Here is a 27,430-nt window from a genome sequence, read left to right on the forward strand (position 1 = left end):
CACTCCAGGGTCTAGGGGGCTTGTTTCTAGTGTGCGCATGGTCTTCATACAGTACAGGCATTTGTCATATGGCGTCGTGGGTATAGGGTTCCCACCGCGTCTCAACGCAGCTCGAGTTCCCTTGAAAGGGAACGTCTCAGGTTACGTATGTAACCCTGGTTCCCTGAGAGGGAACGAGACGCTGCGTTGCTTTGCCATACTCCCTGCATACCTGTGATCATCTTGCTTCAGGCTTTTTCAAAGCTAGTGTTCTCTGATCGCGGGAGTGCTTTATAGCTTCCTGGTCGGTGACGTCACCCGCCCATGACGTCTCCCGTTTCCATTGGACTGATTTTAGATGTGCTTCACGACGCAATCACGCAAGGCGTTCCCACCGCGTCTCAACGCAGCGTCTCGTTCCCTCTCAGGGAACCAGGGTTACATACGTAACCTGAGACGTTTTGTTTGAGCCTTCACAACATCAGGATCAATAATTAACAAACAACAAAAGAAGATTATCTTTCCTCTGTGTTTCTCCTATTATTAAACTGACAATATAAACTGGTATTTTTGGAGCACTGGTGTTGAAAGCTTTTTAAATTTCTTTATTATTTTTTTATGACTGATAAATCTCCAATGAAAATTTAGACATATTTAATAGTGTATAATTGTAACTTGTACGTGTTGATCTGAACTGAGAGAGTGAAGAGTGTGTCGTTGTTCTCTACAGGTTGTGTGATTGTGGAGTCACAGATGAAGGTTGTGCTGCTCTGTCTTCAGCTCTGAGATCAAACCCCTCACACCTGAGAACACTGAGTCTGTCTGGGAATAAACTAGGAGATTCAGTTCATCTGCTCTCTGCTGTACTGGAGGATCCTCACTGTAAACTGGAGAATCTGCGGTAAGATTGTCTCTGATAGTCACACATGTCTTTGTCCTCAGTGAGAGTTTTAGGACTAAAATGAGCTTGTAAAATGTTCTGTAAACACTAAATCTCAGCACAGAAATCACAGATGTACATAAATGAATAATCTCATGATCTGGTATTAGTGTTCCATTCTTTTTAAAATATATTCTTTAAATATAGTCAGTATTTAATTTTGTTCAATACTTTTAGTCTGTTACACTCTGACTACAATGACAACTCTTTTCCCCCACGTTTACACAACAGTGTTTTCTCTAATGATGTTTCTGTGCAATAATAGTGTTTCCCAACCCTGATCCTCTAGTTCCCCAGCACTGCACAGTCCTTAATCGCTGAAGTTTCTGCTTTTAACGGCTCTTTCTGTGGCTACAGAAATACAATTATTCAAAGTAGCTTTTCAAACACTACTAATATGAAAGATAATAAGCAAAGGAAATGTAATAACTTCATGCTAAACTTCATGATCTTATATGCAGGGAAAACACCTGAACTTCTGCGGAGCAGTAATGAATAAAGTAACATGGTCAGCGCCGTGCTGGTGAGATTAGTTTGCGCTGTCCATTCGGTTTTGCTACAAACACGTCATCCCTGCGATGTCGAGTCGGTCGCACAGCTCGGTCCATTGAGCTCTGTAACACCGCTCCGTTTCGTCCCACTGTACGTGTGTTTGGCTTCCCATACAACTCGATACAACTAACCGCCAATGACTCAAGAGTTTGATCAATGTTTTTCAATAATGGTTGCCTACGGCCCTTCATACTGGAGATCTCATATTTGTCTCCTCTAAAGTTTAGAAGAAATCTCAGCAACATCACACACTGCGCTCAGATTTCTCTCCTAAACTAAAGACCCTGGAGATCTCATATTTGTCTCTTCCAAAGTTTCAGACAAGAATGAACATTGATCTAGTTCATTTGTACAGTATGGTGTACTGGCAGTATAGTTTTGTATAATTAGTGTAGAAATATGTGAAATGCAATAAATAATTAAATGTTTAAGTTTTATAGACTCCATTATTACACATTTTTCAAGTGTCCAGACATATATTGTTGTCCATTTAATATGAAGACACAATTTTATTAGTCTTTTTCATTATAATATATATTATAACATTTCTAAAGACACTTATTTACTGTTGTGGTAATAAACACTTATGTGTTAAACTGCAAGCATGAAGTTATAAGGCAACCCAAATAATAGAAATAAATGATAAAAATGAAAATGGTCTTAAGATAAAAGCTTCAGGTCAGGGGCATTCAGTCCGTATACTGTCAGCTGTGAATGCTCTGCAGACCCAAGCCATTTAAGAGAATGAGTTTGTGGACTCACAAATTAATATTAACACTATAAATAATATGACTATAAATTCCAAATAAAGCTTACATAATAAAATGATGGTAATGCATATGTAACTGTCCGGCATTTATTTATTTGCCAATCGACTGTCATTTTTTTTTTAGAATAAGTGGCAGTTCTAAATTAAATTTAATTAAATAATAAAAAATAAAAAAATTATACATTATTAGCCAACTGTGTGATTTTGTATATGTACATTTCTGAAATACATAACTTGGACACAGTCACCTCTGAGAAGAGATCACTCTAAATTGTAATGTAGATGTGCATTTTCTGTAAAGCTGATTTGAAACAATATGTATTGTGAAAAGCGCTATACAAATAAATGTGAAATTAATTGAAAAGTTATGGAGGGTTTGGGTAAGTGTATCCACAACGTTGCCGCCTACGTTCTGTTATTATGCATCATCATCATTGTTCCGCGTTCTCATTGGTTTTCTGGCATTTTTGGGATTTCATGTGAAAGGAAAGCTGACTGTGAATAGAGATACAGGGATGACATCAAAACCTGGAAGACTAATTCGCCACTGGTTGCCTCGAATTTATGGAAGCTTGTTTCCACCACGGAATAAAATTATTTAAAAGATAATTGTGACTTATCTCGCAATTTTTTTTTTGCAATTGCTATTTATGTCACGCAATTGCAAGTTTGGCCCTGTCACAAATGGCACCTTAAACACTCGCGGTCTTCCTCTGAGTCCGCACTTTGTGACGTAACGCCGCTTTGACTGTCGGGAAGAAGTCTGCTGTGGAGCATCTAGGGCGCATATCGACCGCAGAGGGGCGTTCGTGACTACCCTTCTGAAACCTAAAATTACTAAACGGGAAACCCTACGGTCTCATGGACTTAACAGGCGCGCGGAAGCCATTGTAAGTCTAAAAGACTGAAAGTGCATGAAGTTTGCCTTTTGGGACAGGGCCTTTATATCTCGGTGAGTGGATTCTAACAAAATGAAACGCCTCTGATTGGCCACTGCGTTCAATAGACCAACAAACATGACTGTGATTGGCTACATTTCTCATCGCTGTAAAAACACATTGTAAATAGAAACATTTGACGTTCTCAAGAGAGCAAACACAAAAACACACTTGAGTGTTTGCCAGTATGATATTATTACAGAATTAACTGAGATGCTCTTGCATTCGTTTGAGAGTGATTATATTTAAATTAGGGCTGTCAAAAGATTAATCGCGATTAATCGCATCCAAAATAAAAGTTTGTGTTTACATAATATATTTGGTGTACTGTGTATAATTATTTATATATATAAAAACACACACAATCATGTATATATTTAAGAAAAATTGGTTATATTTATATATAAAATATGTATATATAATATAAATTATATAAATGTATGTACAGTATATAAATGTAATTATTCCTTAAATATATACATGAATGTGTGTGTATTTATACATAATAATTCTACAATTATGTAAACACAAACTTTTATTTTGGATGTGATTAATCACGATTAATCTTTTGACAGCCCTAATTTAAATTTGACTTTGATGTTTTTTACCCATGTTTTAATTTAACAATAATTATTTGTGATTGAGCATTAATTGCTTTCCTGTAGCTCAGTGGTAAGAGCATTGCATTAACAACGCAAGGTTGTGGGTTCGATCCCAGGGGATTGCACATATCTATGTATAGGATAATGCAATGTAAGTCGCTTTGGATAAAAGCGTCCGCCAAATGCATAAATGTAAATGTAAATGTAATTGACAGACCCCCTGCAGTGCGGCTGCGGACCCTTGTGTTAATCTGATCTGATCTGAACTGAGAGAGTGAAGAGTGTGTCATTGTTCTCTACAGGTTGAGGGATTGTGGAGTCACAGATGAAGGTTGTGCTGCTCTGACTTCAGCTCTGAGATCAAACCCCTCACACCTGAGAACACTGGATCTGTCTAGGAATAAACTAGGAGATTCGGTTCGTCTGCTCTCTGCTGTACTGGATGATCCTCACTGTAAACTGGAGACACTGTGGTAAGATGAACTCTCTGATAAACAAATATATATTTGTCCTTGGTAAATATATTCTTTATTAGTAATGTAATAGTTTTTAACTTTTTTTTTACTCAATGATCACCAACTTTGCTTGTTAAACCCTAGCTTGTTTTCGGGTCTGAATCCACACAACACAAATGAGAGACAATTGAGTACATTTTATTGAGAGCTCATTTTTTCTACAATTATAGGTTGACCAGGAAAACCAAAACCAGTAGTTTTATGTGTGATTCATAGACACTCAGTTAAACAATAAATTACAAGTGATATTTACTTCAGTCCGAATGCACATTAAATAAATATTCAGTTAAACCAGTGAACATCACAGGTGAGCCAATGCTTGATTCAACATGCTAATCCTAAAACATAAATGTTCTCCCGGCATATATATTTACTCCACATCACAAACAAGACAAAACATTACACAAATACACAAAGTATAAATGTTATATTAAAACAACAGTGTTTTTAAACTGACAGCGTTACAACACCCATAGACTTCCATAGGAATCGAAGAATGCGGAAGTACGCCAACGGTTTTTATTGCAGTAAACACCATTACAATAAGGAAAAACAAAACCATAATAAATGTCCTAAAGAACAGAGCACAATATAAAAAAGAAATAGAAAAAATAATAATATCAGGGACCAAAGGGCTTCAGGTTCTTCTAATAATTAAAATTTCTTTAATAAATTGATTAATCTTCCACTTTTCAATTTTGACATTCTTAAGGATTTACAGTAAATCCAAAATTATATATATAAAAAACAAAAAACAAAAAAGAAAACAATGCACTGAAAACGTACTCGGTTACTAACGTAACCTCGGTTCTCTCTAGAAGAGGGAACGAGTACTGCGTCGAAGAACGCTACGGGAAAGATATTTCTTTGTCGAGATTGAAGCCTAAAATTAATCCTTAATTTTGTAATAATGTAAAACGCTTTTCTGAAGCATACAACCTAGGCGGAGCAATACAGCTCACCCATTGGCTGCTCTGCCAGAAAAGCACAGCCTATGCGAGGCCAGGACGCTGACCAATGAGGGCGCTTCGCGCCCTTCTGCGTCACCTCCCGCCCAAACAGGCGTGGCCTAGGCCTATAAATACGAGCATAGCTGTCTAACACGCCGATTTTCGTCAATGAAGCGACGCAGCGCGGACACGCACGGCCATGAGACGCAGTACTCGTTCCCTCTTCTAGAGAGAACCGAGGTTACGTTAGTAACCGAGTACGTTCTCTTACGTAGAGTTCTCTCGTACTGCGTCGAAGAACGCTACGGGAACCCCATGTAAAACGCCGTGCGTGCTCTTGGACCGACACAGACACCTAAGGGCGCGCGCGCCCTGGTATACAAGTGCCTACCCCAAGAAGTATAGGGAGAGCGGCTAAATTAGCATCATCCCTTTATAGTAGTGCCTCTTAAGGCATAATAGCATATATATGTAAATATAGATATATATGAGGGGTAATAGCATGCTCATGGGACACATTGTCAGTGAGTGATGCTTAAACATTGAAGTGACCTGGGCCGCAGCGCGGGGCAGGAACACTTATACACATTAAACATTGAAGTGACCTGGGCCGCATCGCGGGGCAGAAACACTTATACACATTAAACATTGAAGTGACCTGGGCCGCATCGCGGGGCAGAAACACTTATACATATTAACATTGAAGTGACCTGGGCCGCAGCGCGGGGCAGGACACTACTACATAGTCTTCTAGACCGAGAGCAGTTTAGCCTGCAACGCAGGAACCTCTAGGTTATAGAACCTAATAAATGTAGACGGGGAGGCCCAGCCTGCCGCCATACAGATATCTTGTAACGAGATTCCGCTATACCAAGCCCATGAAGAGGCCATGCCTCTCGTGGAATGTGCTCTGATGCCCAAAGGGCATTCCAAACCTCTAGATGCGTAGGCTAGCGCAATGGCGTCCACTACCCATCGAGACAGACTCTGTTTCGTCGCGGCTCGCCCCTTGGAGCGTCCGTTGAACGAAACAAAGAGCTGCTCCGTCTGTCGAAAAACAGCGGAGCGGGACACATAAGCTCTTAATGCCCTGACCGGGCAAAGGGGGCTATTTCCGTCCTCTGAAGCCGGCAGAGCCGACAGGGAGATGACCTGAGCCCTGAACGGTGTGTTGAGGGACTTAGGCACGTACCCATGCTTCGGTTTCAATACGACTACAGAGTCGTTTGGCCCGAACTCCATACAAGAAGCTCTCACTGAGAGCGCTTGCAAGTCTCCCACACGCTTCACTGAAGCGAGAGCCAAAAGAAACACGGTCTTGGAAGACAGGTGTTTCATGTCAACTGAGTGAATAGGCTCGAAAGGGGCCCCTTTCATAGCGTTCAACACTGTAGAAAGGTCCCAAACGGGGACTGAGGGGGGCCTTGGGGGGTTTAACCTCCTGGCGCCTCTAAGGAAACGGACCACCAGGTCGTTCCTGCCTAGTGAACGGCCAAGCGTTGGATTAACGAACGCTGATATGGCAGCCACATAGACTTTGAGCGTGGATGGGGTTCTTCCCTTATCCAATAGCTCTTGCAAGAAGGAGAGAATCTCCGGTTCTCCACACTGAAGTGGTGACAGACCTTGATCTGAACACCATCCAGAGAACACCGACCATTTGGAAGCGTAGAGCCGTCTAGTAGACGGAGCCCTAGCTTGCTCGATCGTGTCTAACACTCCTCTTGGGAGGTTAGCGGGTACCCGTTTATGGCCCATACGTGTAGGGACCAAAGCTCGGGGTGAGGATGCAGGATCGCGCCCTTGGCCTGTGAGAGGAGGTCTCTCCTCACTGGAATCGGCCACGGGGCAGTACTTTTTAGTCGCATCAAAGCTGGGAACCAGGTCTGATTCGTCCAGTATGGAGCAACCAGTAGTACCGAGCATCCGCTCTCCTTGATACGCTCCAGCACTTGAGGCAGGAGTGAGACAGGAGGAAAGGCATAGAGCGGACGGCGGGGCCAGACTCTGGCCAGCGCGTTCGCGCTCTTCGAAAAGAATTCTGGGCAGTGAGCGTTCTCCTGGTTTGCAAACAGGTCTATTTCCGCTCTGCCGAACCTTTTCCACAGCAGACGCACTGTCTGTGTGTGTAGGGACCACTCTCCCGTAGGAACATTGTTCCGTGAGAGTCTGTCCGGGCCTACGTTCAAGTGGCCTGGCACGTGTATTGCTCTTAACGAGCGCAGGTTGTGCTGGGCCCACACCAGTATGCGTTCCGCTAACCTGAATAGGTTTCGGGACCTCAGGCCACCCTGGTGGTTTATGTAGGCTACTACCGACACGTTGTCCGAGCGGACCAGGACGTGGTGTCCTTTTATCCGGGGACAGAAACGCCTCAGCGCAAAGTCCACCGCCATCATTTCCAGGCAGTTTATGTGCGGTAGTTTGGCTCGCTCTGCCCATTGGCCAAAGAGCGGTCTGCCGTCGAGCAGTGCTCCCCACCCTGAGGTGGACGCGTCCGTGGACACCACCTTCAGGCTCGAGGAAGTCCCCAGGCTTACACCTGACCGGTACCAGTCTGACGCTCTCCATGGTGTCAGGGCTGAAATGCATTCCTGAGTGACCTTGAGGCGATAACGACCGTGTAACCATGCTCGGCGCGGTACGCGCGTTCTCAACCAGAACTGTAGTGGGCGCATGCGCAGCAGGCCCAACTGCAGCACTGTAGAGGCTGAGGCCATGAGGCCCAGCATTTTCTGAAATCTCCTGAGCGGCACTATGTGGCCACTGCGGAAGGATTTCGCCATTTGCAGGGTATTTCGCCTGCGCTGTGATGACAGGCGTGCTGTCATAGACAGTGAGTTCAGATCCAGTCCTAAAAAGGAGATCCTTTGACTGGGAAACAGTGAACTTTTCTCCCAATTGACTCTCAGACCTAAGCACTCGAGGTGATCGAGTATTAGTGTCTTGTGGTGAGCGGGTTCTGACGGAGATTGAGCTAGAATCAGCCAATCGTCCAAATAGTTCAGAATTCGAACGCCTCGGAGTCTCAGGGGTGCCAGCGCCGCGTCCATGCACACTGTAAATGTACGAGGTGCTAGGGATAGGCCGAATGGCAGGACTGTGTACTGATATGCCCGGCCCTCGAAGGCGAATCTCAAAAATCGCCTGTGACGTGACGCAATTTGTATGTGAAAATACGCGTCTTTCAGATCTATCGCCATAAACCAGTCTCCTCGGCGAATTTGCGCGAGGATTTTTCTGGTCGTGAGCATTCTGAACTTCCGCTTTGTTAGCGTTTTGTTCAGACGCCTTAGATCTAAAATGGGTCTGAGACCCCCGTCTTTCTTCGGTACCAGGAAATATCTGCTGTACAGACCCCCTTCGCTCTGAGCTTGAGATAAAGGCTCTATGGCCCCTTTGCTCAATAGCTTCGCTATTTCGGCTCGAAGTAGATGTGCTACTTCTGTTTTTACCGTGGTTTCGACTTTTCCCGTGAAACGGGGAGGGCGTCGATGAAACTGTAGCGAATAGCCTCTTTTTATAGTCTCTAGCACCCATTCTGAGACCCCGGGAAGTCATTCCCATGCATCTGCACGTGTGACTAGGGGTTGAATGTAATCTGGGCCCTGGTCGCGAAATGGCGGCGACACGAGAGCAACCGTGTGCTGTGACATGGACGCCGTGGCGTGTGAGGCGGGGGGCATGTTTAACACAGTATGCATCCCGCGCGCGCTCAGCTCTCTGTGTCGAGAGAGAGCGCGCGGGACGAGTCCCGTAGGGCTCGTGATGTTTGTGAATAAACGTGGGCGCTTGGTGGCGGGCACATTTATAACACCGGGAACACTGTTTTTGTGTACTGACTGACCGTTCGTTAGTTTCGTTTTTACAGAAAACCGCGGAACGTGCAGTGTGTAGTGGTTGTGGGCACTTGGCAGTGGGTCACGCTCACTACATGTAAAACACAATCGGCATGAGCCGATTTTATGTGTGCAGACCCTGCGTTGTTCAGGGCTGTGCTTGCACGGGTTGAAAAACCGGGCTCTGGTCGCGAAATGGCGGCGACACGAGAGCAGTCGTGTGCTGTAACATGGGCGCCATTGCAGCGTGATGCGGGGGCGCGCTTAATCGAGCGGGCAGCCCGCGCGCGCTCTCAGCTCTCTCAGGTGAAAGAGAGAGCGCGCGGTGCAAGCCCCGTACGGCTCGGCATGTTTGAGAATAAATGTGGGTGCGTGAACGCGGGTACATTTATAGCACTGGGAAGTACTGTCTATTAGAACTGACTGACCGTGCATTGGTTTCGTTTCATAGAAACCGTGTGACATGTAGTTTGTAGTGATTGTGGGCGCTTGAAAACGGGCACGCTCACTACCTATAATGCACAATCGAAATGAGTCGATTTATGTGTGCAAACCCTGTATGTGTAGGGCTGTGCTTGTGTGTACGAATGGGCACTAGGTCGTGGGCATTACGGATACACACATTACATCATCGGCTGTGGCCGGGACACCGTGTAGCACAGAGAGTACTGTCTATCAGAACCGACTGACCGTGCATTCGTTTCGTTTTTACAGAAACCACGGGACATGCAGTGTGTAGTGATTGTGGGCACTGAAAAGCGGGCACGTTCACTAACTTACATGTGAAGCACAACCGACACGGGTCGATTTTATGTGTGCAAGCCCTGTATTGTGTAGGGCTGTGCTTGTGTGTACGAATGGGCACTAGGTCGTGGGCATTACGGATACACACATTACACCATCGGCCGTGGCCGGGACACCAGTAAATACATTTTCAGATTTACCTGGGGCGTCGTGAAAACGGCGTCTGTGTGCAGGCAAACGGGCATTAATGCCGATTTGGTGACTGCAAAATACACTGGCACGGTCGCGAATGTTGGGACTGTGCGAGCGAGACATTTTAGTGAAATCCGGCCGCGGCGGGATTTTAACACTGTAGCTTTCCTCGACGCAGAAATGCGCATCCTGGCTGAAAACGGGGCTTTCCGCGACTCCGCGATTTCCTCGTGAATTCAGGAAGAAAAAGGCGCGGGTCGTGAGGACGGTAACGTACGTTCCTCTGCAGAAAAGCAGCCATCCAGCCGGTAAGCGCATCGATGCTGGTCTTTCTCCGTCGACGCTCACGAGCGGCGGGGGAGGGGAGATCCTCGGAGCTCGCCCATCCCTCGCTACCCGAAGCGAGGAGAGAACAGCAGTCGTCGTCCTTCACAGACACGGCTTCATCTTCCTCATCCATGACGGACGCGGCGGCACACAGCGGCCCTTGTCCGTCGGTCAGAGAGTCGAGCGAAGCGGGCGGAGAAGCTAGCGGCAGCAGCGGCGAGCATCTCGTGGTGAAGGGAGGTTCCGGGCTCCGCTGAGCACGGCGCTTTTCACGGCGCGGCACTACAGCGGGCGGAAAAGGGTGCAGCTTCAGTAAATGAACGCCAGGCGAGTCCGCAGAGTCACCGTAGGCATCAAATCACAGTGATGGCAGCCGCCATCGACGAGAGCTGAAGCTGCGTGATACTCACAGGCAGGAAACACAAGCACGTGGTCCCCGTCGCTGAGCGGGGCTCTACACGAGCCACAGGAGGTGCGAGACATCTTGAAAAAGACGCTCGGCTCTTTTAGTGTGGAAAAACTGTGTGACGCGACGGCGAACACACACACAAAACACACACACATAATGTAAAGGATATTCCACGCCGGAGAAGCGCAGCAGGGAACGGCGGCTGAAGGCGGCGATGACCAGCGGCTTCAGGTAAGAGGCGCGTCCTGCTGAGGTGCTTGTTCCAAACGGCTGTGGCGGCTCGAATCCAATCCAACGATGCGTGCAGCTTCGTGAATTTAAGAAAATCGGCGTGTTAGACAGCTATGCTCGTATTTATAGGCCTAGGCCACGCCTGTTTGGGCGGGAGGTGACGCAGAAGGGCGCGAAGCGCCCTCATTGGTCAGCGTCCTGGCCTCGCATAGGCTGTGCTTTTCTGGCAGAGCAGCCAATGGGTGAGCTGTATTGCTCCGCCTAGGTTGTATGCTTCAGAAAAGCGTTTTACATTATTACAAAATTAAGGATTAATTTTAGGCTTCAATCTCGACAAAGAAATATCTTTCCCGTAGCGTTCTTCGACGCAGTACGAGAGAACTCTACGTAAGAGAACGTGTGTTGGATTTTAAATGATTTAATCATGCACATCAGTTCCACATGAACCAATTAAGTTAAACAAAGATAATTTGTTCACATAACGTCCACATCATGGAATCAAGTCATTTCCAAGTAACCCAATTAAGAAGTTTTAAAGTGATTTTAATATGGTTCTCTAACTGGATTAATTCATTCAATTTCTTATATTTTTTGTCACATGACTGAATTATAAGATTGCATTAGCTAGCTACCAAACTATTAATTAGCAATAGCATATATTTGCATGCTAAATGCTAAGCATGAAATCTAATTGTAATATAAGTAATAAACATATTTGCTAATATTATTTTAAATGGCCATTAATGGATCATAATTATTGGACAAATATTATTTAGTACCAAATCTCCTCAAAATATTAAATTAATATTATTGAACTAAAATATAGTACATTTAATTGATAAAGTTACACTTCAGGTGTTATTAATGTTATCTCTTTATCACTCCATAGTCACAGCACTGCATTATTTGTCCCTCAGTTTCTCCTCAACATGGAAAACCGGCATCATTAATAAAACAGTGTATAATATAGTGGCGTTGCTTGCCGCTACATTCAAATCATATCACACATTGCAATCTTTAATAAAATGGTAATTTTACACAGCGCCATTGTTCTCTATATTGAAATATTGTGGAGTCACAGAGGAAGGTTGTGTGAGGGTGCTCTTGCATTTATTTGAGAGTTATATTTCTTATATATGCTTATGTTTTTTTACCCATGTTTTAATTTTTTTTACAAAAAATATTTGTGATCAAACATTAATTGACAGACCCCTGCAGTGCGGCTGCAGACCCTTGTGTTAAACTGATCTGATCTGAACTGAGAGAGTGAAGAGTGTGTCGTTGTTCTCTACAGGTTGAGGGATTGTGGAGTCACAGATGAAGGTTGTGCTGCTCTGACTTCAGCTCTGAGATCAAACCCCTCACACCTGAGAACACTGGATCTGTCTGAGAATAAACTAGGAGATTCAGACATGAAGCTTCTCTCTGATCTGAAGAATGATCCTCATTATAAACTGGAGACACTATATTGTAAGTAGATTATTTACTACAGATTACAAAATGCAGTAATTTGTAACATATTTCGTCAGATTACACAAACTTTGTAACCTAATCTAAATAATGTTGAATACTTTGGAATACTAATAAGGTTTGTAACACAAAGGGTCCATCAAACATGGGACTTGGTTTTCCCCTGCATATTATTTGTAACAACGTCAGTTTTACACAGTATTTCTTGAAGGAAAAAAAAAATATATATATTTTTTTTTTAGAAAAAAAATTATAACCTTAAATTTTTTTTTACTGATGCAACACAATGCATTAAAAGCTGGGGTGTGTACACTTTTTTTTTTTATTGCATGAACCGGATCAATTGTAATTATTTTGTCTTCTGTGAAACGGGGAAGTGTTCGCTTCTGACGGACAGTACTAAATGAAAAAAAGATGATCTCCTCACCTTTATATCTCTGGCTGCAATATTAATGTACTCTGTATGTATCTCTGGCTGTGTTTGTTCTGAAATGAATACACTGATGTGATCGCAGTAATGTCTCATCCTCCATATGTGACTGTGTGTGTCTCATCCTCCATATGTGACTGTGTGTGTCTCATCCTCCATATGTGACTGTGTGTGTCTCATCCTCCATATGTGACTGTGTGTGTGTTTTATTGTATTTTCCTCAGGGTGAATAAGGAGCCGCTACAGACGTCACAGTCAACAGAGACTGAAGACACAGAGACGTCACAGCGATCTCACTCTCGTGTGTGTGTGTGTGTGTGTGTGTGTGTGTGTGTGTGTGAGTGAGACTTCACTGCAGTTTCTTGTTTGGATCTTTTTGTGGGTCTGATTTTGTAGACTAAACTGGGAATGGTCGCATCACTTGCATATTGTTGGTTTTATTGCTTCTATTGCTCTCCTCATTTATATGTCGCTTTGGATAAGTGTCTGCTGAATGATCACATGTAAATGTAAAATGTGCTGAAAAATTGCTTTGTTATTGATTAGATATTGCACTGCTTGATTACAATGTTGATGGTGTAACTTCCAATATTCAATGACAATTAGATTATTTTAATCAACAAGATATAAACAGTGTATATTAGTAATTTATTATTTAGGACAAGAATGTGCAGAAGAGTAATAGTTGTATTTTAAAAGAATATGTTACCAGCAAATATTGACGAGGATGATTTCATCAAACATTCATTTCTGTTGTTTTGTTTTATATATCATGACCTATTAAATTTTATCCATAAATCTCAGTTTTCCCTCATGTCTCAGTTTATCAATTGCTACCAAGGCCATTCGAAATGTGACTTATAATTCATTTAATCTGTTATTTTTAAGAGATATACCTGATTATATTTTAATGAGAAAAATGGTCTAGTCTGTTCAGAGGGAGTTGAGGGAGTATCTCAGGACTTTTGACCCTCATAGGAAAAAGAAAACTGAAAAGGTTTGTCACTTAATCTGATATAATTTAGAGTTTTTATATGTGGACTTCAATGCAGTCAATCAGGTCTTAGCACAGGCCTATAGACGTGTAATGTTCAGACTCAACATATCATTTTCAAATGATTAAACAATATCGATATTAGGCTATTAGGCTGAGAGACAGACACACAGTCCATTCTATGGGATTTAGAAACTATCCAAAGTCCAACAACAAATTATCACAACACGTGCTTTTTTTTTCATGAATGTAAATTTGCACTGAAATTACAACTGCAATAATAATGTTATGAAATTAATGTTTTAAATATAAAATTTTTAATATAGAAATATTAAATATTGGAAATAATGAAATTATAATTTTATATGGCAGGTTACGGTTACAGCAAGTCGTAAAGGGATAGTTCACTTTAAATGAAAATTATGGCATCATATACTCACCCTCAAGTTGTTTCAAACCTGTATGAATCTCTTTCTTCTGCTGAACACAAAGGAAGATATTTTGAAGAATGTCAGTAACCAAAAAGTGAACTGTTACAATTGACTGCCATAGTAGGAAAAAAAATACAATGTATGTTTGCTAACCTTAGGGTGGGCTGTAATTTATGTTTGTCAAGCAATTTGAAAATGAAATGCAATAAATGAAATACATGCACAATTAAACCCTGACTCCAACAGAAAAGGGACATGCATTCTTTTCATGTATGCAATAATTCAAAATTATAAAGCACAAGCTTTTTGTGGTTCATTTTAGCAATATTTAGGGCTAATCCTAAAGTGTGGCATGAGGGGCATTGGCAATCAAATTGTGATATTAGTGTGCCATCCACTGTCTCTGCTATGCAACTGCAGCTCAATAGAATATGTAATCAAAACAATGTTAATATCACCAACTGTCCATTTGGAGAAAAACTAATATTAGCAAAGCATGAACTAATATTGAATACCCTAGTAAGTTGTTATCCAACCCTTTTGTTGTTTTGAGAACAACAAAAAACTTTGATTAAAGATTCAACCCCTGAAAAATGAATGGTTCCACAAATCTATGGAGAAATGACAGGAGAAACAATAGGGGATACGACTGAATGAAGCGTTATTATCTTGGCCTTCTCAGGTGTGTATAGGGTTGCCACCCGTCCCTTAAAATACGGAATCGTCCCGTATTTACAAGTAAGATGATGCGTCCCGTATCAAATCAATAAGGGACGCGATTTGTCCCGTATTTTACATTAGGCCCACATATAGTTGAATAAAAACATAAGGATTTTGCAGTATGGATAATACTAATAGCAAATATAAAGAAATCAATTTCTTAGTAGAGAAGCTCATTGCGTGATTGCATTTTAGCGTCTTTGTTTCTATAGCGACTGAGTCTCGTGAACATGCGCTGTAAACCTGCACGTTTTTTAACCCCTCGTGCGCTGTTCGGGTCTTTGACCCCAAATGACGTTTGCTGAAATAAATAAAACATTATATTTGTCCAAATGATGTGAGACTTTGCACGGTTGACAACACTTTCTACATCTACAAAAAAAAATGAAATAAATTTGAATAATATCTGTTTTTTATGTTAGTGTGGGGGGAAAAAGTCACACTTGTGTTGTTTCAACAAAATGTCATTTTGAAACATAATAGTTTTTTTTTTAGGATTTATAGTTTTAGGAGGATTTATCATATATTTTTTTACTTTAGGCTATATAAATAAATATTTTTTAAACAAAAACAGTAAAAAAAAAAAAGTTAAATTCACTTTATAAAAGACCCACATTTCTAACGTTCATGGATATAGATAATTTGACATGGTTTAGTGTAAGATTTTTGCCCATCTTTTGGAAAATGCTGTTTTAAAAGTAAAGAAATGATCACTTTAGTAGATGGCTGCAGAGCTACACCATTTGCTATTTGACTAAAATACATATTTTCAATAGCTTTTAGTTGGATTCATATGTACATATTATGAAATCACAATTATAACAATAAAAATGACTTTGTCAAAGTTGAGCATTGGGGGGGGGGGGGGGGGGGGGTGAATGGGTGTCCCTTATTTCACAACCCTAGGTGTGTATATCAGGTTTATGTCATGTTCATATGGTCACTGTGATCTGCTTTCAGCATCCTCAAATTCAAAAAGAATCCCAATACATCAAGTATCTGTGTTGTGATGATGAGGTGACCATGACTCTGTGGGTGACTGGGATACGTATTGCAAAGGTGAGCAGAAACCAGGCCACACACCAAAAACCAAAATAGATAATGATTGTATGTATAGACACTAAGTTGGCAAATTATAAATTATAGTTTACAATGCAAATATTTACTGTAAATTGTAGCTGTATTGTGTTGGGTCCTATTGTGAGCTGTCTACTTTGTCAAAAAAATTGTATAATTTAAAAAAAAGTTATTCTACCTCATTAACGGTCGACTGTCACTCTCCCTCGCTACCATGGCTACCACCCCTGCTGCTACAGGAGCTGGCAGCCAGTGTTGCCAGATGTACGATAATTATCGTATTTGTACGATCATTTTGACCTCTGTACGATGTACGATCAATAATGAAAAAAATCCCATAATGTACGATAATTTCAGAATTGCCCGCAAATTAGTTAAAAAATCTCCCGAAATCTAGATCGAGCAAGCAAGAGCGCGCATGTGTAGCGCGCGCACAGCAGAGAAAGGGTGCGAGAGACCTTGCGTGTGTGTGCTAGTGTGCGTGTGTGGCGTGCCTCACGAAGCGCATGTAAGGACCTATTTTTTTTTACAGTCTATGGTAAGGACCCAACCAAGCGAATTATTCAGACCCCCCCCCCCCCCCCCCAGCGAATTATTCAGACCCCCCCCCCCCCGGTGGAGAATTCTGCGCATGTTTTCCTCGTGTACGATAATTTTCTTCAAAATACGATAATTTTGAGCTTCTGGTACGATACTTGGACATTTCCAATCTGGCAACACTGCTGGCAGCTGCCCACATGCGCGCACCCGTTTGACTCGAGGAGGGGAAGAGGCACGGAAGCTAAGAAGAATCACAATTATGGCAGAGAAAGAGCAGTCGAAATTCCCAGTACCTGCATATACAGTCAGCGAAGGCAAAAACAAGGAAAGGAAGGACCTGTCCTTGAGCCGACGATGCTTGCTTGTCTCCGGAGTGTAGTCCTCATCAGAGTCAACAGTGCTTTCATCGTGGAAGCTCTTACATGCAAAACACCTTATGTTATGAATCTTACACGAAATTCACCTTCATCACAGTGTAACTGATGGTAATGGGAAAACGTGTATCAATGCAACCTGTTTTTAGCTTTGCCTTATGTTACTAGCTCGTTACCGAATCAAACTCAATATATTTTAAACTTTACCAGTATCGATATTCTAGCTTGATAGTGAGTACTAACAGCCATGTTAGTTGTTTATATTCATAATGATAAAGTTAGGTATTTTATTACATGTGATTCTGACATGATGTCACTATGCATTGCGCTCCTCTCCGCTCGGCGCTGGTAAACACGTCCTCCTCCTCCAGCTGAGCGGTCGCCATCGCGCGTTCATGTGTTTTGGGGGCGTGGCTTTGGAAGGAGCCCAGAAGGGAGGGGGTGGGAGTGAATGGAATAAGTAGCGGTGTTTATTGCAGCCCTGAGAGGACTACAGACCAGGGGGGCAGTGTTCCGAAAGACATTGAAGCCGACCTGGGCGCCGCCATTGGCTAGCGGACCCCCACCTGCTGTTAGCATTCCATTGACTCCCATTCATTTTGGCGTCACTTTGACAGCGAATAACTTTACATCTGAGGCGTTTAAAGACACCGTTTGTCCATTGTTTATTTCTAAAGAAACACGAAAATGTATAAAAGGCTCCATTACCTTGTATCTTACGTTATGGCCCCGTAGAAGCAGTTTTTGTAAAAATAGGCTAACGATTGCGTCATACCCGCGCGACTCTGTCGCACAAGTCGAAAAATTACCGTATGGACAGGCAGAGAAGCTCGCAAGCAATCGGGAGGACATGGAGGCATAAAGTCAAGGGAGAAGCCCATAGAGAGTGATAAAGTTGCTCCCGCTGCTAGCTCATGGACAGCTAATACTCACGCTCTCCGTTTCTGCGAGATTCGGAAGGGAATGATTCAGATTTCTCTCGGTACAGCTACTAGAAGACCTACAGGTTGCTCACGTCACATCTACGTCGTCAAGCTCAGTTTGAGTCTGCGCAGGTCGCCTTGCGATCAGGAAGGGAGTGCTTCTAATTGACTTCATTTCTCTCCGTTGAAACCTATGGGGTCGCTGTGTCCAGTTTATATACTGTCTATGCTACAGACACTCGATTTTTATCAAGGGGGTAATCCATCCGCCGGAAACTGAAGCCTCCGCGGGAGCCGCCATTGTAGCAGAACTTCACCTGCTGTTAGCATTCCATTGACTCCTATTCATTTTTGCGTCACTTTGACAGCGAATAACTTTACATCTGAAGCGTCCAAAGACTCCATTTGTCCATTATTTATTTCTAAAGAAACACGACAATGTATAAAGGGCTCCATTACTTTGTATCTTACGTTATGACTTCGTAGAAGCCGGTTTTGTAAAAAATAGGCTAACGATTGCGTCATACCCACGCGACTCTCTGTCGCACTGTAGAGAAATTACCGTATAGACCGGCGGAGAAGCTCGCAAGCAATCGGGGGACGTGGAGGTATAAAGTCAAGGGAGAACCCCATAGAGATTCATAAAGTTGCTCATGCTGCTAGCTCATTGACAACTAATAATCACGCTCTCCGCCTCTGCGAGATTCGGAAGGGAATGATTCAGATTTCCCTCGGCACAGCTACTAGAAGACCCACGTCACATCTACGTCGTCAAGCTCAGTTTGAGTCTGCGCATTTTCGCCTGGGGAAGTGAGTGCTTCAAATGGGCTTCACTTTTCTCCGTTGAAATCTATGGGGTCGCTGTGTCCATCTTATATACTGTCTATGATTTTTATACTCTCTTTTTCAGAGTACTTACATTTGAATTATGTATTGGTATATAAAGACAGTTTAAACAAATTTGGGAAAAAGTTTTTTAGACAAATCCTGCCTACCCTGCCTTTAAGAAACAGTGATGAAAGTGCATTGTCTTTAAATACACATATAGAGGCCTTTTATTTAATTAACATATTATCTGAAAAATATTTTTAAATATACTTTAAAGATATAAAGTATACTTCAAGAGCAGTACAATTAAGCACACTACTTTTTCACAAAGGGTAATGAACCGTCATTTAGAGTTGTTTTAATCCCCTTGTAATTTCATAATTCAGGGTCCTGGCAACCAAACATCTTTCCCACCACCTCCGCCTTCAATGGAAACCCTGCCTCCTCCACCACCCGACCCCATGTTGCCTCCTCCACCACCCGACACCCATGTTGCCTCCTCCTCCCCCCGCTCCTCCTGCCAGCACAGCCAAAGTCAACAAGTTTCCTCCTCCACCTCGATTCCCACAATCCTCCTTCCCACCTCCACCCATGGATGACCTGCCTCCACCACCACCTCCTCCAGAAGACGCCGAGCTGCCCCCTGACTTTCTTCCTCCACCGCCTCCTAGTTTTGCACCTTACGGGGGAGACTCGCTCCCCCCACCGCCTCCAGACCCCATTACCTCCCTTCCACCCCTCCTCCTCCTGGTCCCCAAAACTTTGCATCTGCAGGTGGAGCTCCACCACCTCCTCCTCCACCCCCGCCTCCACCACCAGCTCCTGCACCGGCTGCCCACCCATCCGGCTCCGTCAGAAAAATGCCTCCAGCTCCACCAAAGAGAACTACACCTCAACAAACAGCGCCCCCAGGTGGCGAACTCATGTCAGAACTGATGACAGCGATGCTGAAAAAGCGCAGTCAACAATGATCTTGAAGACAGATAGAGATAATTGACGTGTTTTTGTAGTTGGACTGAGGAACTGACCGCCAAACAAGTTCTTGGCGTGACATTGACACACATCTTTAATTCTTTTGATGTTCAATATGTGCTTTGTATTACACCACCAGACTAAAATATGTAAATACTTTGTACTTACGCACATAATCAGATTATATGTATTACAAATATCCTATATCATCATTGCTAATGGAATGTCATAATAAATAAGGTTTTGCAAAGTTAACTGTTAAACAGATTTTGGCATGCCTAATTGTTAAACAGGAGTAAACGAGATGCATGATGCAAGTTTTTTGCACTTTTGTAGAAATTCAGAAACAACAATTTTACAAAAGACATCCATGTCCATTGTTCATATATAACGTGCATATATGTACATATATACACTCTAAAAAATGCTGGGTTGTTTCAACCCTATTTTGGGTAAAATATGGACAAACCCAAACATTGGGTTAAACATTTAATTAAAAAATTTAACCCAACGGCTGGGCTTGTCCATATTTGACCCAAAATTGGGTTGAAACAACCCAGCATTTTTTAGAGTGTAGCGTTGAACTATACATCCTCCAATCAGATCATCCATTAGGAAGTGTGATTACAATATCATAAACTATATTTTTGGTTCAAATGATGCTGAAATTTGTGATTTTCATTCGACCCTGAGTTAGGAAGAACAGCTGACCCTCAGCTGCTGAGCCCAGGATGGAGGTTTACTGGCATATCCGGCTCTCTCGGCCTCTTCCTGCTCCATAAACGGCTCCATTAAAGTCTTCTGCAACAGTGCCACCTAGAAATACATCAAAAATACTGTCACCTAAGAAAAAGACAAGCCATAATGGTCTGTCTGAAGATGTTACATTCTATGTATAATTGTCAAGTCTTCATTCCACAGTAAAATATTAAAGCAAATACTCTAAGATATGATAAGAATGATCATGACAGCATATTAGTTTGACATCACATGTAATAATACCTCTCAAAAGTCATTTTTCTCTGCTTTTCTGATAGCAGATTCAGCCATCCAGTTCCTCAACACATACCGTGGGTTTACTCCTGAACAATAGAAAAATTACACATAACATTAAATACAACATAACACATTGTTAAAAAAACATACACTACCGTTTAAAAATGTACAGTCAGTAAGGCTTTAAAAATAAATTAATAATATTATTCAGCAAGGATGCATTATAAGGGACAATACAGACATTTAAAATATGACCAAACGATTTCTATTTCACATAAACGCTGTTCTTTTGAACTTTATATTAATCAAAACATGTATCAGGGTTTCCACAAAAAAGTTAAGCAGCTCAACTGTTTTCAAATGTTTCTTGAGCAGCAAATCAGCATATTAGAAAGATTTCTGAATGATCATGTGACACTGAAGACTGGAGACATGACCACAGGAATAAATGACATTCAACTGAACAAATATATTAATTACACAAATACTGTATATTCAAATAGAATGATTTATTTTATATTGTAATAATATCTCACAGTATAATAATATATTGTAGTAATACAAAATTACTGTTTTATTGTATTTTTGATTAAATAAATGCAGCCTTGGTGAGCATAAGAAACTTCTTTCAAAAACAAATCTCACCAATCCTGAACATTTCAAAGGTAGTCTGTTACAATATATACACACATAATATATAACATTGCATTATATAACATACAAAAACATACCTTGCATTCTGTGCTGCCGTGCTGCATCTGAGTCACTTATTAGCCTGTAGAAGACGATTAAAACACAGTGATGTTCATTTTTAATCCTCTAAAGAGTTCGAGTTTACATTACAGCAACATTACCTTGACAGACGCTGTAAATACAGCTGAACCCAGTCTCTGAAATGATTGTGTGATGAGAGGTCTGAAAGAGCCCACAATGACTGTCAAGAGAGACACAGTCACAGTTAATGGACTCAAATCATGATTATGGAAATGGCAGCCGCTGTGGGAGTGAATGGAGAGGAAACGTACCGGAGCAAAGGATCCCTTCTGAAGCTGGGACAGGGTCACTTCACTCAGCTGTCTGAAAGTCATAGTGAAGTCTGCTCCAGTGTCCTCCATTAGCTCAACACATCACACAACACACAACATTATATGGGTCATTCTCAGAAATGCTGCCATTTGTGTGATCTACTACTGATTTAACACCATACTGAACTCAACTAGTTTTGACAGTTTGGCCATTAAATATATAATAAATAAATAAATAAAATATAATTAAATAATTTTATAATTAAAGTGTGTATATGTGTGTGTGTGTGTGTGTGTCTTTCTATAACAGCTTACTGACTCCTTACTTTTTTAAAATAATAAAATAAATAACATGTTCTGTCACAAATGACAAAATTTCTTGAGAATGGCCAAATAACTTTATTACATGAATTAATTAAAGTACAATTAGAGAGAAAAAACAATCCAGCTAATATTTACCTTTAGAAGAAATGCAATCACATATGAATCCTTTTCTTCATTTCCCAGAAAGCCCAACTTTGCTTTGAACAGCTCATGAAATCTATAACAGAAACAGTAAAATGAGATCAGGAACGACTCAGATGTACACAGTGTATATTGTCTAATGTCTTGCTCACCTTTGATGGTAGATTTGTGGATACTCTCTCAATATTTGCTGAGATCTGAAGTAAATAAATTGACACGAATCACCCATTAACCGTTTTCATTACCGTTTTATTCCCATTAACAACAAGAAATATAAAACGATCTCTTACTGTGAAAGCTGATCTGAGGTCAGCAGTGGTTTCAGAGCTTCTAGAAGTTTCTGTAGATTGAACAGGCCGACATTAGCCTGCGCTCCTATACTGTACCGGCCCTCGTCATCAGACATGTTGGGGACTAAATCTATACAGAGGAAACAATGCAGTAGCAATAACACCCATTTAACAATACAATTATTATATGTTATTATTATGGCTGTCTGTTTCACTTCAACTTAGAATATAATAAAGTAAAATAAAACAAGTAATGGATTAAAATATTATGCAATTTGTGACGTCTTAGTCTAGACTGTGCGTATGTGTGTGTGTTGTTGGTTATGTGTGTTTTAGGGGCCGTCTGGAGGGGGCGTGGTTGACACACCTGACGCTTGTTCGATGCGGAGTGAAATATGGTGGAGACCGCTCGTGAAGGCGGCGGGGAGTTTGTTTGGCGTTCGTCTTCGGTATGGAGTTCGGTGGTCTATGCTGTGACTGGATTGGATTGGATTGCGCTGCGCTGCGCTGAGCTGAGCTGAGTGTCCTGTCCGCCCGGCCGGTCCCTGATATATTTTGTGATAGGCTTGTTCGTCCTTGGGTTAAAATAAACGTTTGGTTGTGAAATGACGCGTCTGGTCTCCTTTTTGTTGCAGCCTGGGAGCCGGCTGTAACAAATTAATCATGCCCCTCAACCAATGTATATAAACTGTAAGTATTTACAAAATTTATAGTAGATCTAAAGTAGCTTACTATTCATTTGCAGTATTGTATATGTATGTATATGTAGGCGTGTGTATTTGTGTTCTCGTACATTGTTTATGAGGACACAAATGTGCATAATGGCATTGCAACTTACACAACTTCCTGTATCCTCATAAACCAAATGGTATATCAAGATGGATAGGTTTAGGGGTAGGGTACAGTGTGTGTGTGTGTGTGTGTGTGTGTGTGTGTGTGTGTGTGTGTGTGTGTGTGTGTGTGTGTGTGTGTGTGTGTGTGTGTGTTGTTATATGACAAAAAGCTTAACAAAACTAAACATATAGGAAGATGATTGCTAATATAATGAAAATGTAAGTTAGACAAAGAAACATACTTGGGTCATATGATTCCATAAATCCAAATGGGCCATAATCAAAAGTGATAGAAAGCAGACTGAAGTTATCCGTGTTGCAGACTCCTGTGTGAAGATGCAAATCATGTTGTTGTGCATTTTGCATATGAAGCTCAATCTATAATGATAAATATATGTGATAATAACTAAAGTAAAGCAGAGTAAACTAACCATGAGCAAAACCAACCGACATCCAGTGGGCGATTAAATGTGCCGTTTCATTCACCACTCTAGAGAAAAACACCTTCACACAACATGACAACCATTCAAATATAGTGAGACTGGTCAGACAATATAAAATAATCTTGTATTACTGTATAACTATAAACAGCAGAGACACAGATACTCACCACATACTTGTCAGGGTCATTTGTTGCTATAGATTTAAAATGCTCTTTAATTACAAAGTCCAACAATGTCCTGAAAATTTAAATGTAAATTAAATTAAAAACCAAATAAGAGTGAGAAAAAAATATATTACCCTCCCAAGTTAAAGTAAATATACCGTAGGACATCTAACTCTCCAGTTCTGGTTAATATCTCCAGTGAACCGATACGAAACCAGGACTTGGCCAGACGCAGAACAAGCGCTCCTGATGGATACAGAGAACAATCACATAAAGCTGAGGACGGATAAAGAACTTAGTTACTCTATTTTTCCAAATCTGATCGTATTTTACCTCTTTCTTTTATGACACTGCCGTTATAAAACGGATCCCTCCAAACAGGTTCCTCACTCACAACCAGACTGAGGCATAAAAATGGCAAAAGTAGAAATAAAAATAATATTCAACACCAAACATTTGAATGTGATAAATACATATATTACTCTTCTTGTGCATGTCCATATGTACCTGAGGGCTCTGCTGGTAGGAACTCCCAGAAAGTGCATGGCTTCACTGCACAGGAACTCCCTCACAGAGGAGCGAATCACAGCCCGTCCATCACCAGACCTGCACATAGGGTTGCCACCTTCAGTGTGGCAAAATAAGGGACACCCATTCACCCCCCCCCCCCCCCCCCAATGCTCAACTTTGACAAAGTCATTTTTATTGTTATAATTGTGATTTCATAATATGTACATATGAATCCAACTAAAAGCTATTGAAAATATGTATTTTAGTCAAATAGCAAATGGTGTAGCTCTGCAGCCATCTACTAAAGTGATCATTTCTTTACTTTTAAAACAGCATTTTCCAAAAGATGGGCAAAAATCTTACACTAAACCATGTCAAATTATCTATATCCATGAACGTTAGAAATGTGGGTCTTTTATAAAGTGAATTTAACTTTTTTTTTTTTACTGTTTTTGTTTAAAAAATATTTATTTATATAGCCTAAAGTAAAAAAATATATGATAAATCCTCCTAAAACTATAAATCCTAAAAAAAAAACTATTATGTTTCAAAATGACATTTTGTTGAAACAACACAAGTGTGACTTTTTCCCCCCACACTAACATAAAAAACAGATATTATTCAAATTTATTTCATTTTTTTTTGTAGATGTAGAAAGTGTTGTCAACCGTGCAAAGTCTCACATCATTTGGACAAATATAATGTTTTATTTATTTCAGCAAACGTCATTTGGGGTCAAAGACCCGAACAGCGCACGAGGGGTTAAAAAACGTGCAGGTTTACAGCGCATGTTCACGAGACTCAGTCGCTATAGAAACAAAGACGCTAAAATGCAATCACGCAATGAGCTTCTCTACTAAGAAATTGATTTCTTTATATTTGCTATTAGTATTATCCATACTGCAAAATCCTTATGTTTTTATTCAACTATATGTGGGCCTAATGTAAAATACGGGACAAATCGCGTCCCTTATTGATTTGATACGGGACGCATCATCTTACTTGTAAATACGGGACGATTCCGTATTTTAAGGGACGGGTGGCAACCCTACCTGCACACAAAACATCATGTACAGCAGAACGATTACACTACTGCCAGACGGAGACACACACACTACGAGTCATAATGTAAGATCATTTACAACTAAATATATCTCAGAATTACTTAAAAAGCATGTAAGAAATATTGAGCAGCAGGAACTGATATTCACCTTGAGTATGGTGTCTTTCCTGAGCCTTTCAACTGGAGTTCCCATCTTTCACCTTTTCTGGATAAAAAAGAGATTGTGTAACGCTCTAATACACTATCTAACGGTTAACACTTGTCACAGTTCTAAACTGAGAGATGTCATTGTTCAGACACGTTTAAGCATTAAGTGAAAATTAGATAAAAAAAATGACAGAATTGTCTATTTGCTGAAAAACCAAGAAGTATAGATCACACTTTCCATTCTTTAATCTTAAACAACATTATGGGAAAGTTGACATTACAACAGAAAAGTCACATATGACAATAACAACTGATGATTTCTGTTGAACGCTGATGGAACGGGATGATTTTTTCACCTGTTTGTGTATTCACCCAGAAAATGTGCTCTTCCATCCCCCAGCTGTCCGGCCCAATAACCAAACTATAATAATAATAACACATGTTTGACATGTTTGCTCTGTTGTCTTATGCCATCGCTGTCGGGTTTGAAATGACGGTCAGTTTTACCTGATGGCCGCCGTATCTGTGTGCCAGTGGAACAGAGCCAGGAAACAGTTTCCCACCACTGACACAACGGACAAACTCTTCATTCTGAATCACAGACTCATTCAGATCCAAAATATTCCTCAACACATCCTGAAATACACAAAAGAGCCTGAATATATGCAGAAACAACATTTACAAAAAAAGTACTGTGGTGGTACCATGGTGCAGTTTTGTTTTAAAGCAGTTTTCTCAGACTGTGATCCTCAGACCACTGGCGGTTCTGTAAAGGAGTCCAAGTGGCCCACGAGTTCATTAGCTGATTAAATGCTTTATGACTGAATAAATTAATAAAAGTATAATTGACAAGACAAAAAAAAAATTAATGAACTGAATTAATTAACTCAATACAATAAATGAAATGTTTGTGACAGAATTAATTTATGATAAAGTGTTTCTATTGTAAGTGTTTGGTCCAATTGTATTTTTCTGTTTCTTAAATTACATAAATACACAGTTACTGCAACACTATCATGGTTTTACTGCAGAGAAGCACAAGTTTTGATGAGTGGATGGGTTTATTGACCTGTGACACAGCAGCCAGTGTCAGGGGCTCTTTCAGAGGAGAGGGCTGAGACTCAGAAAACACACATCTCTTCACAGTACGAATACAATTACCATCAACCTCAACAAGAGGGAGAGCATCTGTAAAACACACAGGAAGTGATTAAAACATAGTCAACGTGTAAAATAGCATGTTGGCACTCGTATCTGTATCTTACCTAGCAGTTTATGTGATAATGCCAGTGGTATTTCTCCACAGTGTTTCACATGGCTATAAAAGTGACTCTTATCGAACTCACTTTCAATCTCACAGAATTCTTGTTCGTCCCTAAATGTAGCGATGGCGACGGCCGATAGAAATAAAAATAACGTGAAGCCATTTTTTGTCATTACATCAAACTCACAGGCATATATATATTTTTTTTACTATTCGTCCTGTACTTCCTTACATCACGTAACTAGAGGAAAACATCGGAACTGTCACACAAACAATCCTTCTAAATTCCACCAGAGGGCGCTCATCGGCTCAAACCCCGACTGCTCCACGCCATATTCGGGACTGTTTTGTCTTTTTGAACATGCATGCGCGTTATAAACCATAACCGATTAAAACCAATAATTGTATGGGTTAGACGCTGTCGTAAAAATGGAAACTCTCGGAACTTTCTCACTATAATGATTAAATAAGCGTCTCTAGCCAA

At 41.2% G+C, this 27,430-nt stretch overlaps 2 protein-coding genes across 3 annotated transcripts in view; one reads left to right on the forward strand and one right to left on the reverse strand.

The window, feature by feature from the left end:
- Window positions 1-13,933, forward strand: part of LOC306992599 (NACHT, LRR and PYD domains-containing protein 3-like) — a 44,012-nt gene extending 30,079 nt beyond the window's left edge. For both annotated transcript variants that reach the window (XM_079601704.1, XM_079601703.1), the window contains exons 9-12: window positions 710-880; window positions 4,083-4,253; window positions 12,282-12,457; window positions 13,112-13,933. In XM_079601704.1, the coding sequence (XP_079457830.1) occupies window positions 710-880; window positions 4,083-4,253; window positions 12,282-12,457; window positions 13,112-13,116 (523 nt within the window). In that variant the 3' untranslated portion in view covers window positions 13,117-13,933. The remainder of the gene's footprint in view (window positions 1-709; window positions 881-4,082; window positions 4,254-12,281; window positions 12,458-13,111) is intronic.
- A 4,992-nt stretch (window positions 13,934-18,925) lies between these two features.
- Window positions 18,926-27,199, reverse strand: LOC306992619 (protein adenylyltransferase SelO-like). Its single transcript, XM_079601741.1, has 19 exons — window positions 26,948-27,199; window positions 26,752-26,870; window positions 26,190-26,318; window positions 26,039-26,103; window positions 25,684-25,740; window positions 24,470-24,568; window positions 24,296-24,363; window positions 24,121-24,208; window positions 23,966-24,035; window positions 23,787-23,859; window positions 23,598-23,681; window positions 22,523-22,652; window positions 22,385-22,429; window positions 22,227-22,308; window positions 21,768-21,860; window positions 21,597-21,676; window positions 21,474-21,517; window positions 20,749-20,828; window positions 18,926-20,562 (listed from the first exon to the last, which is right to left on the reverse strand). The coding sequence occupies exons 1-18, from the start codon at window positions 27,117-27,119 to the stop codon at window positions 20,752-20,754; spliced, it is 1,575 nt and encodes a 524-aa protein (XP_079457867.1). The 5' UTR covers window positions 27,120-27,199; the 3' UTR covers window positions 18,926-20,562; window positions 20,749-20,751.
- Between the last annotated feature and the right edge of the window lie 231 nt (window positions 27,200-27,430).

This window comes from Phoxinus phoxinus, assembly GCF_949152265.1.
Source record: "Phoxinus phoxinus genome assembly, chromosome: 24".
Taxonomy (NCBI): Eukaryota; Metazoa; Chordata; class Actinopteri; order Cypriniformes; family Leuciscidae; genus Phoxinus; species Phoxinus phoxinus.

Excerpts from the sequence above, each read along its gene's own strand:
- LOC306992619 (XM_079601741.1), bottom strand. The coding sequence starts at position 27,119 with ATGACAAAAAATGGCTTCACGTTATTTTTATTTCTATCGGCCGTCGCC. Across the intron at positions 24,364-24,469 it reads CCTACCAGCAGAGCCCTCAG|TCTGGTTGTGAGTGAGGAAC; the intron begins GTACATATGGAC and ends TTTATGCCTCAG. Across the intron at positions 22,309-22,384 it reads CCACAAATCTACCATCAAAG|ATTTCATGAGCTGTTCAAAG; the intron begins GTGAGCAAGACA and ends TTTCTGTTATAG.